Source organism: Calonectris borealis, chromosome 16 (assembly GCF_964195595.1).
Source record: "Calonectris borealis chromosome 16, bCalBor7.hap1.2, whole genome shotgun sequence".
NCBI classification, from domain to species: domain Eukaryota; kingdom Metazoa; phylum Chordata; class Aves; order Procellariiformes; family Procellariidae; genus Calonectris; species Calonectris borealis.
In genome coordinates, this window is record NC_134327.1 from 16,216,959 (window position 1) to 16,236,557 (window position 19,599).

Sequence of the window (19,599 nt, forward strand, 5' to 3'; positions counted from 1 at the left end):
ATGTGAGTACTCCATTGCCTGCATTCACTTCAAATTTTCTTTTCACTTCAGCTTTTGCACGTAGCAAGAGAATTCCCATTGCCCTGCTTGATCCTGTCTGAATACAGAAACAAAATTATAGCGTGCCTCTTAAAATCCCAGGCTCCCCTTTTCTTCCCGTTTTCACTCCCAACAGCTTCATTCTCTCATAGCTCCAGTTTCTGACCAATGCGGTGTCATCTCTATCCAACTACAAATTTGGTATAATGATGCTTCTTTAACAATGCAAATTCATCTAAAGAAAGAAGTTTGGTTACCATCGAGAAAACAGGCCACAGACTGCAGAGTTCTTGTGTGCAATCATGTTACAAACTTTTGGTGACTTCAGGCTTTACTGCTTTAATGAACCTCCTGCTTTCCCTTCCCTCACAGAATGAGTGGCTTAGAAGGCAGTTTCCAACAGATGTCCCCCGCTAGCCACCAGGATGTTTACAGCTTTGCAAAGAGCTACCTGTCTGCTAAGGCTTCTCAAGGAGGTATGCTGAAGGTGCCCCATACTCTCTCCCTCCTGTAACTTCCCTGCATCTCTGTCAGAAGCAGTAAGATACTCACAAAATTACAGGATGCTGGGCATATACCCACGAAAAAGAAAATCCAGTTAAATTTGGAAGATGTCAACTGCTTTTTGCCCTACAGCTTATCACAGTGAGCGGGGGAACAAAAGTGTCTGCAGAAGCAGCTGTGTTTCTCCTTAAGGCTAGGACAAGCCCTGGTGTTAATCACTGCCCCTCACTGCAGTGGCAGCTCACCACCTGACATCTGGACCATTGTTGGTACCTCTCTGGCTGCCATCACCACAATATCTGAGAATCTCCCAAATTTAACATTCTGATCCCTACGCCTTTGCCAAAAGGTATAGGAATGCTATTTCCTTACCAGGTATACTTACACATCCAGAGGTATGCATTGGGCATTAGTCACTTCAGTGCTGCCAATATCACTGAGGGATTTAGGCACCTAGACATTTTGGGCAATTCCTGTATCAGCACAGTCATACTATTCCCACAGGAGAACCGGGGGACAGAACTGCTGGTTATATCACCCTTAAATTATGCTTTGTTTAAAAGGTGGCCCATGTGTTGAGAACACCAGGGGAAGCCTGGGTTGGCTACAAACAAATCTGGGCTCCTTCAGCTCCTTGGCTACATACAGAGACCTGACTGACATGAATGCAGATTTCAGCATTGTAAGTAACTGCAAGACAGCGCCCAGTGCAAGGCCCGAATCCTTCCTGACAGCCTTTCACAGCTAGCAAATACTTGCTGCCATAAGGCAAGGCCAGTAATTTTAACATTTGATTTCACAGGTTGACGCTGTGGCAGGACTCAGCGCAGAGCAGCTGGCAGCTTACACATTGGCTAGCGATGTCCTGCGTGACATGGACAAAGCAGGCAAGGTCTTCAGCTCTCTGAGCTCTCGCACCGTTGGGGATTTCATGGATGCATTCAATGCAGCTGCAAAGCAGGTAGCAACTTCACCTTCTGTTCAAGAGGCTGGAATAAACCAGTTTACACATGAAGTGCATATTGATGTGGGAGCTGAGGTTCCAGGTGTGGGAAGAGGCCACAACTCTTAATTAGTCTGGGTCCCATCCTGGGAGGGATACAGATTCTCTGCAATACTGCCACTCTTTAACCCGGCATGAACTTCAGTGTTGTCACAAAGACTACCAAGTCTCAGGGAAAGAACGAAGGAGTCACTGTGTAGGCATTGTATTATGGTCTCCTTGATCAAACAGGAAGAGCCCTGTATCCTTCACTACCTATAGCCATGAGCATCCTCAGAGGATCCCCCGGGAGCCTGTACCCATAGGCCACATGCTGGAGACACAGGCAGTTTGTGTACACACACCCTTAACTGCCCAGGAAGAGGAGAGCCCTGGACGCACAGTCACTGCAGCCCCACATGCAAGCGAGCAGACAAACCACCAAAACTGCACACACAGCAGCTATCTTTGTATTTGCAAATTAAATTAATTACACCTTCTTGTCTCAGGATGAGTCTCCAGTAGGGTTATCTCAGAACTGTAGTGTATTTTTTGGCCCTCAGTTTGACTTCTTTTTACCAGTCCCATCTTTAATATTAACTGCATTGCGCACTTTTAATAATGTCTTTTTCTTTTGGTTGAAGCATAACCTATCTCAGCTTCCTCATGGTGACGTGAGACGATTCATCCTGGGGCAGATCTTCTGTCACTTAAGCACAGTATTTGAGCTCTTCTCTACTGATGACTACGTTGCCTGGTTTGGAGGAAGGCTTGGCCTCTTTCTGAGCAGCCTCAATGCACAGAATCTCGGCTTCTTACCCAGTGACATGACATGCGACTCTCTTGCAGCCATGTAGGTATCAAGTCCATTATCATTTCAGTGACCCTCTTCTTACTTCTCTCTTTGCCTGTAAAGATGGGAGCCCAACCACTGGGTGAGGAGATCAGCTTCCACTACCCCAAACAACCAGTGCCAAACCTGAGATTCTCATTTGGTAAATACCATCATGATCTTACTTGGCTGCCACTGCAGTTTCACGTTTCAGGCCACAAATAGAAGACCCTAAGCGGAGACTCTGCTTCACTCCCATACACCTGCAAATCCACATAAAACCAACCAAAGAGCCTAATCTCCCAAGGAAGCAGTTCTGGTCACACTGTGATTGAAGTGTCTGTTTCTTGGCATCAAGGGAGTGGAAACATCCCCTGAATGCAGCCCTAACACCTCTCCGCTCACTGGCAGAGAGCTCTGCAGGTTCTGTCCCAGTGGCTGTGGATTACTTGGTTGCAGCTGGCTTACCCTGACTATCCATGTCCTGCAGAGTGAAGATCCTGAACAAACACAAAGCCCAAGGGCCCTATGAGAATCCGGAGCACATCTACTCCTTCATAAAGAGAGTTCTTCACTTCCAACTGCAGAACTCAGGTAACAAATGTCAGGGCGTGCTTGTCTCCAGGTATTCAGGAACACAGAAACATGGAAAGATTCAACCACCTCATATGATTTCAGGTGACATGCAGACCTGTTCTTTCAGCAGGAAAGAGTCATTTTATCATTTTAGCAATCTGGCAGTTAAGTGCCTAATCAATGCTAGACCTTTAGGGTCCCCTGAAGTCAGTAGACAGAGAAGTGTCTCTACCTTTTTGGATAAGCTGCTTCCCTGGAGGACAAATGAGCTGAATCTCCTGCTAGTACCTATTGGAGCCCTCCCTCACTCCTCAGCCTGCTGCTTAGCCCTTCAGCTCACAGTGGTCAGAGAAAGGTACTATCCTCCTCTTTGGAGAACTGAAACCTTTCTCAGACAGCACAGAGAGCTGAAGTGAAAAAGCAGAAGCTGTATCAAGAATGAGACTAGAATATGCTGACATTGCAGGAATCTGGCAACCCCAGTAAGCTCAAAGGCTAAATGATTCCTCCATCTCCTGTCTGGTAGCATTTGGATCCCACAGGGAGCTTGCAACATGAACTATAATATATATGTCACTGCCAATGGGGACTCGCAGTATTACATGCCTCAGCGGTCCAGTGAAAGAAATGATGTATCTTCTGAGCTTTGCTTTTCCTTTTGTAGGGTCCGCCTGCACACAAGGCACTGCAGCAGACAGAGAATGGCTGCTACAGTATTTTGGTTTATTCACTGCTTTTGGATCATACTCAGATTTTGTAACACTGAAGAACAACTTCCATGGGGTAAGGGCTAGATACAAAATATCTGGCAATTCATTCTTAGCCATGAAACAAGCTGACAGGAACAGATTTCAACTGGATTAGTTCGTTATTTGTTTTGCTCATTTTCTCCATTTTTGTGCTTCCATTTTTTTCTCATTAAGTTTCTTCTTGTTAAGTTTTTAATGCTAAAATAGTGTCAAAAGCACTGCCTCTAGGAGATAACCATCTTACCAGGAGAATATAAATTCCATAGGAAGACAAGGATTTCAATGACAAGCTCCAAACAGCTGATAAGACACAGGAAGAGCAGATACTAAATTACACATGGTCTGCTGGCTGAGAACATTCTCACAAATCACCTGTCTAGCAGCAGAGAACAGCTATTATTAAATTTAATCCCAGTAAACACTGTCCAGAGAGAAGTTAGTGTTCCTTATATGTCAAAACTCAGGTGGGCTGAGAGAGATGTGCAGGGGAGAATGTTGTGGCTTGGTCTCCAGGCCTCGCTCTATGCTCTGTCTTCTTCAGCATGACTGCCTAGACCTTTTCTCAGCGGAGGCACTGGCCCAGCTGACTGTTCAGAGCAAGACCATCTACAGCCCCTCAGCCACCCAGATGGTCCTGGAGGTAATTGGGAACAAGAAGGAGCCTCTCCAATACCTCAGTGCCTTCCTAGAGGACTTCAACGCTTTTGCCCTGAAGGTAAGTAACCCAAGTGCCTGTGACAACCGAATCCTGGGGAGCAGAACAGGTCACAGGTGAACTTTCAGACTTCCAACTCTGGGACTCTCATGATCAGATATAAAGTAAATCTGGAAGATGAGCCAGAAAGGCGTTGCTCCTGCTCCAGTATGATCTTGACCTCAGACCAGCCCTTACCTGGCTTAACCTCTGGGCATAGACCAGTGTAAAAAGTTCCTCCTCAGAGGAACTTTAGGAAGCACATCCACCACTCCAACCAAGAGCCAGGATGTAAACAGCAAGGGCTTCTCTACTGCTGATCTGTGGTAGTCTAATAACTTACAAAAGGTTCTGGACCAGGCCCCTTAAATTGTTAACATCCATTAAAACATTTGTGTATGAGTGAGCGAGAAGGAGACTCTGCTGCTTGCCCTGGTCTTGCTGCACTGAAGCTGTTCATACAAGTTAACAATAAGCCAAGCTGAGAAGCCTGAGCATGCCCCAGCCTTGCTTTATACACAGTGTGACCACTCTGCTGACTGCCGTAACAAAAGCAGTGGCTGTGGGAGTGCAAGGGAAAGGAAATTCAAGCACCTGGCTCGATTTGCTGTCCAACTCTGCTGACAAAAGAAAACCTGAATTGCCAAGGTCAACTCCACAACAAGGACACAGTCAGGTCGTATTTCCAACTTTTATTGTTAAACAGGAGAGGAAGGAAGGGGAGGAGAGCAGCAAAGAAGAGAAATTGTGGTTATTTTGCCAATTTTTCCTTCACCACTTTTTCTGCTTAGCTTCAATATTCAAGACTTTCTAACAGCTCTGCTCATCACTTGCTTCAATTTCTTCCTCCTTCCTCAGAGCTCCGATTTCCTAGGAAGCACTAAAGTTCGAGAAACAATGCTAATGATGTCAGCTGAGATCATCTTCCCACAAATTACTGACATGTCCCTGGAAGACACAGCTACGTGGCTGCATAGACTGCGTATTCTGCTCCCCCACATGAATGCGACAGTGCTGGAGCTGCTGCCCCTCAGCATGCCATGCCCGTACTACCAAGCTTTGTAAGTGCCTGCCTGCAGGGCTGCAGCTGCTTTAGCTTTGTGTTGCTACATGAGCAGTCACTCTTGTATCACTACTTACTGATCAGGCAAAAGCTGCTTTTTACCTTCATGTTTATCACTGGGTATAACCAAAATCAGTCAATGACTCTGCTCTAAAGGGGGTATTTCCTTGTAAAGGTATACTAAATATTAATCCTTATTCTCAAGCACACCATAAATGATAGGGCCCAGCAGAAAACAAAACTCATTTGCCACATGCTATAGGCCAACTACTAGCACCTGCCACCCTCAGTCTGTCAGCATTAAGTTCTCCTCGCCCCACTACGTCACCTCTGCTGCTTTACCCACATAGAGATCATCTGCTATATGGTTTATTCCCCAGCATTACAGCAATTGATGGAGTCTACCCAGTGTTGTCAGCAAGGAAGAAACACAATGTCTACGAGTTTCAGAAGGCCTATTTGACAGCCCAGTTCACAGACTCAGGTAAGGTGCCTACACATAAGTTCCCAGTAAAGCACTAGTATTTGTATGGACCATCTTTCATACTCCAAACATTGAAGATTTTACACCTAACAATCACACATCTTCCCAACACTGAGATTCAGTCACTTCTGCTGTTCGTTACAACCCTGGGAAGTTCACAACAACCCTGTGAAAGAGGAAGGGAAATCAATTCTCCTTCACAAGCTACAGGGAATACTGGAGGTATGATATTACAGAATGTATAGGATATAGGCAGAGAAATAGGATTCCCATTTGGTGTAACCATTTCCCCAGTCTGGAAGTGAATCAGAGTGCAGAAGATCAGACCCTGCACTTGCAATAGGAAGAAGATTCGCCATTCTTCTGTTAGCAGATATTTAAATCATTCACATGAAGGATGCCTAGATGTCTCTTTCATTATATGTTGAGGCTTTTAACTCTTTGGATCTGTTTTGTTTACAGGATCAGCGTGCCAGGATGGAACAACTGGGACCAAAGATTGGTTGCAAAAGAATCTGGGAGAGATCTGTTCAGTAGCTAAACTAAGTGAACTTCAAACCTTTTACCCAGACATTGCTGGAGTAAGTTTTACTAGTCTATGTACTGAACAACAGTAAAATTAGCACCAGCGTCCAAGCAAAGCAGATAGGTTCCTGGGCTTTACATTTACAATAATCAGTAAGGGCAAGATGCAGGTGACTCCTCATACAGGGATCAGCGTGGATTTATATGGGAAAGATTACTAGATATGACCCATGTGCAGCATCAGGGGTTGACATACACATTCCAGCTGCTTGCCTCTCTCTTCACAGCCTCTCTCTGATGAAAGATATTAATTGTTATCGCTGGTTAACAGAACCAATGATAAGAGCCTGGGATGTGTCTGAAATATAGAGGCATATTCTGCTAAGAGTGAAGAGGGGAACTTCTTTTAAATCATCTTTAAAATCAAATTGGCTTAGAGGTCACAGTAAAATTGTTCATGTGGGTATTGCCTTTCCTAATTCCTCCACAGAATGACTCTTCAAATTACACTTTGTCTTCAAAAATACTAGAAGTTATTTGCTCAGGTCTACTAAAATACCAGACACATTCTAATATTTTGAGTTTAGTCTAATCAGTAGCAATGGGTTGCACATCCTGAGGACACACTGAATTAATCTTTCAAGCTGCCTATATTATGATACCAAGCTGTAATTACAACAATGTAAATGATGCTTTAAGAAAAGATGTGACAAAGGGCTACAGCAGTAAGACCAACAGGAATTGAATCCTGCTAGACTAATATTTGATTGGGATGTAAGTATCTAAATGTTATTACAATATTGGTTTCACAGCAAAGACAGAAATTGCATTAATGAAATAATTCAAGTACAACTTGAAAATCCAACAATTCTGCTTTTATGTGAAAAACAAAGATTTTCTCTTCATATGATGTTCTAAAAAAAAAAAGAAAAAACAAACACCACCTGCACAGCTGTAAAATACACCTCAGAATGTTTCAACTTCACACACTCTGTAAGCCAGTGCTAGTATTTATTAAAATGCTGATTTTGTTTAAAGAATTTGTGTGACACTACCTATCCAATCATCAATAAAAGTAATGTTGAACAACCCACTTGGTATGTTTCATATTGTTTCAGACAATCTTATTGATCGTATTTAAACTAAACTGATAAAGGAGGTAATGCTACAAATATACTAGTTGCTACTGGTTGAACTAAACTAAAAGGTCTGTAATCCCAAAACATGAACCAGTTCACTAACTCCTTAATATTGAAAGCACACCCCATTACCATATACCAGGCAGACATATACAGCATTTGTAAGGGAGTTATATTGATAAAGAAAACTTCCCACCCTAACACTTAGATTAAATCTCAAGCACCAACATTATGAAAATTCACAACAATTGTCCTATTGTAGTTAAGTCAAGAGATAAACATACTGTTCTATACCAAGCATCTTAGCCTACCACATCCACAGCATCTGAGCAGCTTCCACAGAATCTTGAACAATACAACTTGTCTGTGTTAACGTTTGCCATCTGCACCACAGCAGCTCAATCCAATTTTCCCATTCATTCTGCAGCTGAAGCTCTGGAAGGAGAAAAGCTGATGTGCGTGTTTTGCAGACATTCACTCTGCTTAGCGAGTTCCCTGCCAAATGTTGCCACATAAAAATCTTTCATTTTCATCACAGAAAGTGACCTCTCTCTGTCTTTGAACATACACTATGGCAGAAACAAGAAACTTAAAGCCAAGGTGAGAGGCTTCTGGTCTATGAACAATGCCTCAAAAAGGCTTGCAAACTGGAGACTCTACCATTGCTTTGATGTCATTTCCTATTCTCTTAGGATCTATCTCATTCTGTGAGGAATGATGCTGTACCAGAACTCATGATCTGAAACCCACCAGGGTTTAGGGAAAGCCGTGATTGATCTAACCTCCTCGGCATGGCACACACTGTAACTTTCTAGCAATGACTGCTTTGCTCTCAAATACGGTGCTGAAAGTTTTTAGGTGTGAATTTTTCAGAGCAGCTAGAAAAAAGCACCTTCCTCCCCTCAGCAAAATAAACAGTTTTATATGAGGAGAAAGAAAACACAGTAATGTTGCTTCAATACCACTTTTACAGAATCACATTTCAGAAGAAGGTTGCCTTTTAACTGGGTAGACAACTGCACACAAACACAAACACATTCAGTCTGGCAATTCCCGCATCTTTACCTTGCTAAAGAAGATATTGCATTTACACCAGCATTACACAGCTCAGCTTCCTGTTGCTTTCTATTTAAATTCCCAGAGAGCAGACAGTAGTGTCTGGGCTAACACAAGGGGTCAGAATCCCTGGAACAAAAACCTACCACCTAGTACGACAGGTAGAGAGAGATACAGACTTAGCATACATTCAATTTTACAAACAATTGAGCTAAGCGCTAATTACAAGCCAGCCTTACCTAAAGCCCTTTAACCTGGTAATCATTATTTGGCAGTTTTATTTAGGGTCTTAAAGACTGGAGCAGGTAATGTCCTATGAATGGTCTCAGCCAAGTCATCTCTGCCAAAGGGATTAGTGTGGAAAAGAAGGCAATAAGAAAATGGTCAAGACAGAGCAGGGAAAGATGGGAGGAAAAAGGAAACAGAAGTGATGAGTTGAAAGAGAAAGGGCTACTGCAGTCGGATGCCACACACAGGAGACAGTGGAAGGTGAAGATCCAAAAGAATATTCCTTGGCAGATCTCAAATCAACAAGTGTTAACCAACTACAGGGTTTCAGGCAGTTTTATCAGATCCTCCTTAAAGCTTAAAAGGTATAGACTATACTTAAACTAATTAACTAACTAAACATTTCACAGGTAAGGAACCCCCGCTGATATGTAACAGTCCATTTCCAGGTGGATACCTGACATTCTCCCCTGGAAGGCTCTTTACCCAAAACTGAAGGGTTTTGCACCCCCATCCTCCTAAAAGATGTGGCACCAGACTATTCCCACCTCACTGTTCCATAAGGAAATGTGGATCTGCCCTGGCATAGCCTACTTTTTGTCTCCTTCTCAAAGAGCACTGTCCACAAACATCTGCGGTACCACAAAAACATTCTCTCTCCCTCACTGTCTGGTGGAGGGCTTTGCTTTAGAGCTACTTGCCAGCCACAGCCTTGACATAACAGCAACCATGGCCCTTGGACAACTCTTTTACATGTGTTTCTTCTCAGTTTGAAGTTCCTGATCTCAATACCCCAGAAGAGATGGCACAGTTGACTGTTAACTCAACACTGACCAGCCTGGAAGATACGCTCTCAATCCTGGCAATACTTGAGTGCGGATCCTATAACACAGTCAACAGATACATGAGCCAGTTTAACGCGTGTGCTCGCCAGGTCAGTCCTAACGGATCCCAGGTATTCTCCAACTCCCACATCACTGTACTGGGGGAAGGTCTATGCCACGATTACCTGCCTTCACTGTACAGCTCACATTGCGCTCTGAATGTGATGGCAGCTGCCTACACGTAACAGAGCTGAAAGGCAGAGAGGAGCTGTGGTAAATATTAGACAACTTTATAAGGAGAGATCTCAGCAAGGGGCAAGCTAGTGACCAAGAAAATAGACTTAATCCCGGGATAGGGACAGGCAACTAAAATATTTAATTTTGTTATGATAATGCTGCAGATGTTCCCTTAATAGCCTCTTCTCATTTAAATGCTTACCCAGAACCTCAAGCCATATCGATGGTTTTGCTCTTCTTTATACCACAGGTAAATCTGACCTCATTACCCAGCACGCTGGTTAGAGATGCGATACTGAAGACAGTACTACTAAAGATAAGACCTGAACTCCAAAACTTCTCCAGTGAAAGCTGGGCAACCTGGTTTCAGCAGCAGCTGCCCTTATTGCTGTCTGGTATGAACAAAACCTATCTGGGATGGCTGGGGACCAACATCTCCTGTGGTTCCTACCAAGCAATGTGAGTTTACCATGAATGACTCTTAGGGTTGTGACAGCACTGCAGTTAAAAGCTAGTGTTTCAGCTGAGACCTCCACATTTTGGATTTCTAAGACAGAAGGATTGAGCTCTGACTCCCTTACTGTTCTATTTATTAGCTGAAACCAAACACAGAACCACTAGGCAGGAATTGCATGGAGATCTTCCAGGTCACTTAATTTGCTTGTCACTGTTGGAAAGCTGTGAGCAAGTCCCATATATTCTAAAATGTTTTTCTGTTCATATAAATGGAAATATTCTTCTGTGAAGTCCAATTAAGAAATGTGAGACAGCCTCAGGCACCACCCAGGCGACACAGAAGGTTGGAAACAATGGGTCAACTACCTTAAAACTCCAAACAAATGCAGTTCCTTTCTGAAAATGTCCTCTCTTATTTCCCAGAGTCAAAGGATTCAACATTGCTTATGAGTCCCTTTCACCTTCCAACAAAATCAACATATATAACAGCTACATTAAAACCTACCTGAGCCAACAATCACATTCAACAGGTAACAGCACCAAAGTAGTAGAATAATTCTAAAGCCCAAAGGCTAGAGAGTGATCACAGAGTTTGTTCCCAAGCTACAAAATATCAGTCATGGGGTCCTACCTTCACTCAGCTGTCCATGTGGCTGGAGCCAACTTCACCGAGCAGGAATGGAGCAGGTCCAGACTTGATTTAAAGTCTCCTTGGAACTGGTCCTGTCTGTGGGTCCTGCTTGCACTGCGTGGGGATATTTCCCAGAGTTAGAACTGCCTCCGATATAGTCTCTTAATTCAACAAATAATCTAAAACAGTCAACACCCACAGGAATGGTGTCCTACTTCTGTGCCTTTCAGTAGCATCATCATGGCTGCCCTGAAAGGACGTAGGTTGTCTTATTTTTTAACACTGCCTTGTCAATAGACCTGTAGTTTTCTTCCTCTTTCTAGGGATTGCCTGTGACATCCAAAGAGGAATGAGAAACTGGATCGACATAAATCTTGGGAAATTCACAGAACAATCCTCCGCGCAAGATCTTGTTCACTTCAATGCCAAATTTAAGGTATTGAGCTGAAAGTCTGTACGGAGTGATCAGCAATGCCATAGTTCATTCTTGGTAACAACATGTTGTACTGGGCTTCAGAGGAATTAAAGTTTCCTAGACAAAGGCCAAATCACAGCCCAAGATGTCATCAAATTTGCCTCCAACTACCCCACTGTAGTCACTAATACATTCATAGGCCTTAATCCAGAAGACATGAACATAGCACATAGTAAAGTTGAGCACTGCTGCTAGCTCTGCCTTGGAGACACCACCACCTCCGTATAGAGCAGGGCCATGTTCTTGCACAATCCCACCGGCACTTTGCCTGGGAACAGCTACCACGATCCAAGCATTGCTGTACAGCTTAAATGTCTCTATTATGTAACTACTGAATGAGCAACTCCATGTAATTTTGTATGAATGTACCCAATTCTTGTATTATTATCTTTCCTGTGTAGGAACTAAGTGCTCAGAGCCTGAAAGATTTGCTGGGACCTAATTTTGGGTTTCACCTTGAAGCAGGATATTCACAACAGCCATCAGTAGGTGAGTGAACAAGGTCTTAGGAGTTACCATCAAGTTTTCCCTAGTACTGACTTATATTTGTTTAGAATGCAAACAAATTCCAAAAGGCTTATATCTGCATAGCAAAAGTATACAAAAAGGTTATTCCTTGTCTGACGGCAGATTCTCTCCCACTGTATAGAAAACAATAGCTTATCACATGAAAGAAAGGATGTGCCAGATTTTGCAGTGGTATCTCCTGCCATACACTCTGCTGTTAAGCTCAGTATCGCTGCACAGGATGCCACATACAGGGTCAATTGGAAAGTCACACTGGGTCACACTTAGCTTGCTGTAAAGGAGCGGCAGGACCGTCGCACACAGCACGTTCCCCAGTGCTTTGCACAACCTAATTGTAACTGACTTCGCAGATGACTTTCACTCCTTCCCTTGGGAGTCTACTCCACTAGTAGAACATTTCCAAATGGGCTTATGGGAAAGCTATTGGGGTGGAACGGTTATTCCAGACCCTTGAACAGATCATTGTCTCTGTGCACCATCTCTGTGGATTCAGAACTGATTAGGTGCCTTAATATTTATTTCAGCACCTCCTGCAACTGGAAGAGCAACAACATATACGAAAAACCACACGTTTCAGATTTTTTACTGTGTTCTCCCCCTCTGGCTACTAAACACTGCTTTGTGAGATTATATCCTACCCCTAAATGATAAGGTATTCTAGCACAGAGAAAGCTACACAACATTTCAATCAAGCACTTAACTTTCTTCAGAGCTCATCACTTCTAAACAATAATCTAGAGGTGCAATTGCAGGATGTTAAGGTCATATAGAAATGTGCAGAGTGTGGTGCATTTGCTGGTAAAGTATGTTGTCTGGAGCCCCATCTTCACACCTTAACCAGAGCTTTCGAAGCTGCAAGGAAAAAACCCAACAGTGCTTTCAGGATCAGGCCCTAGACACTACCAATATATCCTTGCATTCTGCCTATAACTATGCCTGGAAATGACATGCAGCTCTGCTTATTAACAGGACACTGCACCTAGCACTTTCCATCTAGGTACCTCAGGGTACTTCTACAAACAGTGCAAAGGTATTTTTTTATTAAATAAAGCTCCTGTTAATATGTATTAGGTTGCATTCTGTAAGAGCCCGAATTTGCAAGGCTTTCCTTGAAAAACCACTGACATAGGAAATCTCCAAGCATGGTCTGCAATCAAGATGCCAAGTTCTCAATGAGACAGCACCACAGCCTTACCAGCAACCTTGAGAAATTGTTACACCACTTTCTCCACTGCTTCTCACGTAAATAAAATTGTTTCCTTCAAAGAACTAATCATTTCTTACACTGAGTTCTGAATCTCTAACACACAAAACATCATGCATTTGCTTGAACACAGCAAGCTGTTCAGGGAGGATTTACAGCGTCAAATCCCTATGCCGTGGGCAGGAACCTCAGCAGCTGCCACCCTGGTGGGAAAGCAGTCCCAAGAAGGGTGACCGGTATCCAAGCCACCCCCACAAGCCCGAGGGTTTTGAGGACTTACTCTCTGCAAGAACATGAAGAAACCCAGCACAGGCCTTACACTGTTTATAAGGCCAAGGACCATGACACCTCCCTCTCTATAGGCTGAGGTAAGGTGTAGGCACGAATACACCTTCACCGTAGCATATAAATCAACAAATGCCCTGCAGGCAGCCTGCCTGCGCGGTGCCCTGCCCTTTCAGGAGTAGAATGGCCCTGCCCCAGCCACCCCGCCCGCCATCATGGCCACCCCTCCACACAGCCCGCCCAGAACGCCTTGCGCATGCGCAGTCACCCGCCCCCGCTCTGCCCGCACATGCGCATCTCCGCTCTCGCGTCCTTTCCGGCAGCGTGGCGTTTCCCCTTTTACGACAGTGTGGCAGCCCCTGCCCCCACCCCGCTGGCTGCCGCGCTCGGCGGCGGCGCGGCCAGGATGGCGTCTCCCTTCAGCGGGGTGCTGCAGCTGACGGACCTGGACGATTATATCGGGCCCTCCCAGGTGGGTGCGGGCCGGGGGCTGCCAGGGCCGGGGGCGGCGAGGACCGGCCGTGGGAGAGAGGGGGCGGCCCGGCCCTGCCTCCCGCCCCGGGAGCCGCGGGGTGGGCCCTGCCAGCGCCGCCTGGGGAGGGTGAGAAGATGGCGCTGAGGGGAGGTGGGTGACAGCCCTGGCCGTGCCGCCGGCCGGGACAGCAGCTTTCGGCCTGGGCAGGGCCGCTCGGCCTGGCAACGTGGGGGAGGCGGCACGGGGGCAAGGGGCCGAGGCCGGCTGCCTTTCAGACGTCCTTCGGGTGCTGTTAAATAAAATGGTAAAAGGAAAAAAAACACGGAGATCCCTCGCTGTCTCCTCCAGCCAGTGCGCAGGGAACAGAGCGGGCAGCAACGCCGATCGGTGCAAGACTCTGTAAGCAGCTGAAGAGAGAAATCTTGGCCCGGCAGCCAGTCGGTCATTCCCACCCCGATCTGGAAGCTGCCCTATTAAATGTTAATCTAGCCCCCCTCCAAAAAAAGCTTAAGCCTAAAAAAGTTTCCTTGCACACTACTCAACTGCACAGATGCTCATACCAGCGTACAGGAGCGGGTGGCAGAGGTGGGAGTGAGCAGCAAGGACAGGTCAAGACTATTCCTTTCGGAGTCTTCAAGCACTAGCAAAAGTACAAAATAGTAATCCTGGATTTGCTGACAAGTACAAGCAGAAAAACTGTGCTGAAATGAGATCAGTGGAATGAGGTATAGCAAACCCCATTAACTCTCCGTGCAGTACTTGGGTTTGCTAGTGAAGTCTTTCATGTAAATAATGCAACCCGCTTTTCTGTTTCAAGTAGAGATCATTGTTTGTTTTATTCAGTGAGCATAACTGAAGAATCATAATGACTTGTTCCTACGAGTCTCTGAATGTTGCAAAATGTAGTAAAGCTGGATTAATGGGGGGGGAACTGAAAATGTTGGCAGAGCAAGGATGGTAAAAGGCAAAGAGAATCATAGCTGTAGAAGTAAGACAAGGACTCATAAGGTGGCTAAACAATAAAAATTGCACAAAATGCAAAAACACCCTTGAGACTTCATCACAGAACAATACAGAAAACTGGAAGCAGTCCATCTGAGGTCGTCAGAGTCCTCTCAGCATTAAATGAATCTTCATTGGCACTAGCCACATGTTGACTGTAGTGACCACGCCTCCATCGGTTAAAATTTGCCATGAAGAATGCACGATCATCTGTAAGATTTTAGAGAGGAGGACTGTGCAGGCAAGCCTCTGTTCCTTTCAAGGCTCCGTAAAACACAGCTGTGTTCTTCAGAAAGAACAGCTTGTCCTCTGTTTTTGGTATGATGCTGGAAAAGTGTTCCTTCTGTAAAAAAGGGGTAAGCAGTTTTTGCTTTTACGTTTTCCCTTGGTGGTTATAGACGCTGTAAGTAAATCCAGCATAGCTTAAGGGAGAGTAAGCAGCAGTCACTCTAGAACTAGATCATTCTAGTTGCTATTAAATCTACCTCTTCCACACTTCATTGTTCATCTCCTCACTTTCGGGCTTTATTTCTCTTTCAGGAATGTATCAAACCTGTAAAAGTGGAAAAAAAGCCTGGAAAAGCAGCAGCTAAGATCAGGATTGAAGCAGATGGAAGCTATTTTCAGATTAATCAGGTATGTGTGATTTTTCTTCATTATTGTGTAAAATATCCAGAAAACGTGAATGTATTGTTGAGTATTTGAATAGTCTACAGCTATTTAATGCCTCAAAGAGGACCAAGATCTTAGAAAAGTGTCGCTATTGCTGTCAGCATTCTCCTATCTTTTTTCCAAAGTCCAACCTTTTAATTACCTGGTTTTATAAGCAGTAATTCTGATTTTGTGTCAATCTTTTATGCTCTGAAACACTGACGTTAATTAGCAATGATTTTCAGTATAAGAGCAGATAAGCTGAGAAGTCTATTTTGCCATCAATACTTAAGTATTAGCAATTCCCAGATTATTTGAGCCAAAGTCTTTTCTTATTGCATTATGTCATACAGCAGAGTGCTCACTCACAAAGCGATTCAAATACGCTTAAATTTTGCTCTGATTTTTTAATAATATTCCAAATTATTTGTTAAATAGCCTGCAGAATTCATAAGCCTCCTGCTTACAAAATTAATGCCGAGTTTTTGAGAATTATTTTCCTGTTTGTACAGAAAAGATTAGCATTTGTTAGTTAACCAAGCTGGGAATTAATCTAGAAACAGTACTTTTAACTTTAAGCAGATGATGACCTTTTGACTTAAAAAAGGGGAATACAGCACTTCAAAAGAAGTCTGGTTTCTTATTTTAAAATTTTAATTTAGTAGTACCTAATTGCTTGGTCTGTTTCTGACTTTATTGAGAAGTGAAGTTTAAGAGGGGAGTCTCATGGGAAAACTGACTTATTCAGGTCAAATATTATGAAAAATATTTCCTTCCAGTGGCAAGCCACACTGTCTTTGATATGCTGCCATACAGTTCTCCCATCAGTGTCCATGTAAGTTTTGCACACGGAAAGATTACAGAACACTCAGTATCAATTAAAAATGTTAGCAAGCTTGTAGTCTGGTTACACAGTCTGTTTAGAAGGAGTGAAATTCAAGTTCCTGTGAAGAAACAGCTCCAGTACTATTCAATAACATGAGCAGCATCTGATAGAGGTGACAAAGCTGGCGTGCTTTCTCCAGCATAGTATTCAATGCACGCTGGAGACTGGTGCTTAAAGGCTTAGGATCTCTGTGGTCTACAGTTTTGTGGTTAAAATAGCAGCTGCAATCTGTAGCATGTTAGCCATGCTAACCCAGTTTTCAGCCACCCACAAGTTGAAAAACCGAGCAAGATAGACGCTATTTGCTTCTGGGAAAGTAAAATTTCAATGTTTTGGAGCAATATCAGCCTGCCAGATAGCACAAATAATTGTGGCCTCAACAACTGTTCTGTATTTGATGAAAGTTATGTTCTTGGTCTTGCTAAAATTTTCCTGAAGTTCCTCAGCATATTTGCATCTGTGTGCCAAATAATCCTATTAAAAGCAGCAACTTCAAAGATACTTGTCTTCCTCCTCATCTTACTAAAAGTAAAAGATACTTTTTTTTTATGATAAACTGAGAGCATAAAAAGGGCAACATCTTTGTCACTAAGTATAGTAAAGGTGGGAAAACTGCTTCCTAATTCTACACTGTGATCAGAACGAGTCTAATCTGTTTCTTTCTAGGATGGAGGAGCACAAAAACTGGAAAAGGCTAAAATTACTCTGAACGACTGTTTAGCTTGTAGTGGCTGCATTACATCAGCAGAGAGTGTTTTAATCACTCAACAGAGCCATGAAGAGCTATGCAAAATGCTAACTTTTAACAAGGTGGGTGACAAGTCATGGCAAGGTAGGCTGCAGAGTTTGAAAGTCTTAATAGGTTGGTGTGATGCGTATGCAGAAGCATGTGTGGAAACAGCGTGCTTAAAAATTAATTTCAGAGATCTGAAGGATCTGAGGACATTCTCAGTGCACTTTTGTGTTTTTTCCGATTTTTAAAAAGTAATCATGGGTTTGGAAAGAACCTTTAATGTAGTAAGTCACTGACTTCAGAGTTAAGCTGGGACATGCTTTCTGATGTTCTAGTGTGCTGGAAGTTCTGCATGTGCCGTATTAATATTGTCTGAACACTGTTGGTTTTTGTTTGTTTTTCTCGAAGACTGCAGCTCCTAATGAACAGAAATTGGTGGTGGTTTCTGTTTCACCACAATCCAGAGCTTCACTAGCTGCAAGATGTAAAATGGGTGTTCTGGAAACAGCAAAGAAGTTGACCGCATTCTTGAAGAGTTTAGGCAAGTGTGGTATTGTGTTCTGTTAATCACAGAGGGGACTACTGGGGTATATGTTAAGCATAACTGTTACGAGCGCACGAGGTTGGTGTGATTTAACCTCCACATAGACTCCTAATGTTTCCTAATTGGCATTAGCTAAAATGCAAACTGTCTATAACTTCAGTCACATAATAAACTTGAAGTGATGGAGGGAAGGAAATCTAAATGATTTGCAGTTCTCCTGTCACTTTTGCTCATCTTACTGTGCTGACATGCTGTGGAAGAAGGTTCACTCTCAACTGCAGAGATTGATACCTGTAAATAAGACGTAAATAAGTTTGAATCCGGTTTGACTGGAGGCTTTTTGTTGTAGTTTGCCCTATCTTTCTTGTGAATTTTAACACAGATGCTGTACTGCCTAGGTGTGCACTATGTATTTGATACAACTTTCTCAAGAAACTTCAGCCTATTGGAGAGCCAACAAGAGTTTGTAAAACGCTTTCGAAAGCAATCTGAAGACAAAAAGGCTTTGCCAATGCTAGCTTCTGCCTGTCCAGGTATGGTATTAGATTAGTTATGGAAATAATAAAATGGCATACTAGTAGTACACTAGAATAAAAATTCAGAAAGCTAGTCAGAAAAGTTTAAATGGATAAATTTTTACTTAGAGGATTACTTTCTTCACAATGCAAAGAGATCTTGGTGTTAATAGCAGTAATGATCTGCACAGTTACCTAATGAGCTCTCTAAAATGAATCTTGTGTTACACTTCCTTTGCTTTTTGTGCTGAAGTGAGACTGAAAATGGTTATTAATGGGTACTAAGCCTGGGGTTGGGGGGAGGGCGAGCAGAGTGAAGAGGTGCTTGTCATTTTTAATTTAATTTGCTAATTACACTCTTATCAGGTTGGATCTGCTATGCAGAGAAAACCCATGGCAGTTTCATCATTCCTTATATCAGTACCACCAAGTCTCCACAGCAGGTCATGGGCTCCTTGATCAAGGACCATTTTGCAGAACAGCAGGTAAGGGTCTGCAGTATACTATGCTTAATGGCAAATTGCTAAAATGGAACGTTTTAAGTTGATATTTTTTTATTTTGCTACATGTTATACGTTAGAGTTTAAAGGTAAAGATTATCTTGCAGAAGCCAGCAAAGGCAGCATCTTTCTCACTTCTATTTTATCTGATGAGAAGCTAGCAGCTAGGGCAGTAACACTAACCTCATGCTGCATGGACTACTTAAAACCTCTGCATGTTATTTGGGAATGCTAGAGAAACTTATTTTTCAGTGTCCTTGTGCTACAATCTTGTCTGTGTGTGGTATTTTCATGTTGTTTAAAGTTGGTGAATAACTTAAAATAAATTATCCTAAGACAAAACTTTAGTCAGTGCATACGTGCAGATCATGTCTTGTCTAAAAATTACTTGCTTGTTCCCAACTTAACATTCTGTTTCAGTTTGACTTAGTTCTGTTCTCAGTCTTTAACCTTTGGAATCTTTCCAAATGTAAATTTGATATTTAAAAACTAGAGTTATACTAATAGCCTAGATTTGTCCAGTAAGAAACTTAAGCACCACTTCTGATTGTATGATTTATTGTCCATTAATGAGCAGTGGTTTAACACTTGCATTAAGTAAATGCTGACATCTGCATACTTGTTGCAAAAATTGGCAGCTACTAAGAATATTTGGCACAAGATACTGAAACAATGGCCTTGAGTCAATGACTTGTTTCCTTGGCCTGCACTTACATCTTGGATGGTCATGAGGTTTTTGTCCGATGCCAGATTATTTCTTAGTTGCTGATGCAGGGGCTGGG

At 43.2% G+C, this 19,599-nt stretch overlaps 1 protein-coding gene and 1 long non-coding RNA gene across 2 annotated transcripts in view; one reads left to right on the forward strand and one right to left on the reverse strand.

Moving 5' to 3' along the window:
• Window positions 1–18,226, reverse strand: LOC142089269 (uncharacterized). Its single transcript, XR_012676147.1, has 4 exons — window positions 18,042–18,226; window positions 11,020–11,133; window positions 2,022–2,433; window positions 1–97 (listed from the first exon to the last, which is right to left on the reverse strand). It is a non-coding gene; the product is annotated as an uncharacterized LOC142089269 (long non-coding RNA).
• The window catches only part of CIAO3 (cytosolic iron-sulfur assembly component 3), a 14,286-nt gene continuing 8,540 nt past the window's right edge, over window positions 13,854–19,599 (forward strand). Inside the window, exons 1-6 of the mRNA XM_075165516.1 lie at window positions 13,854–13,983; window positions 15,529–15,624; window positions 17,192–17,335; window positions 17,667–17,799; window positions 18,201–18,335; window positions 18,684–18,802. Coding sequence (XP_075021617.1) covers window positions 13,918–13,983; window positions 15,529–15,624; window positions 17,192–17,335; window positions 17,667–17,799; window positions 18,201–18,335; window positions 18,684–18,802 — 693 coding nt within the window. The 5' untranslated portion in view covers window positions 13,854–13,917. The remainder of the gene's footprint in view (window positions 13,984–15,528; window positions 15,625–17,191; window positions 17,336–17,666; window positions 17,800–18,200; window positions 18,336–18,683; window positions 18,803–19,599) is intronic.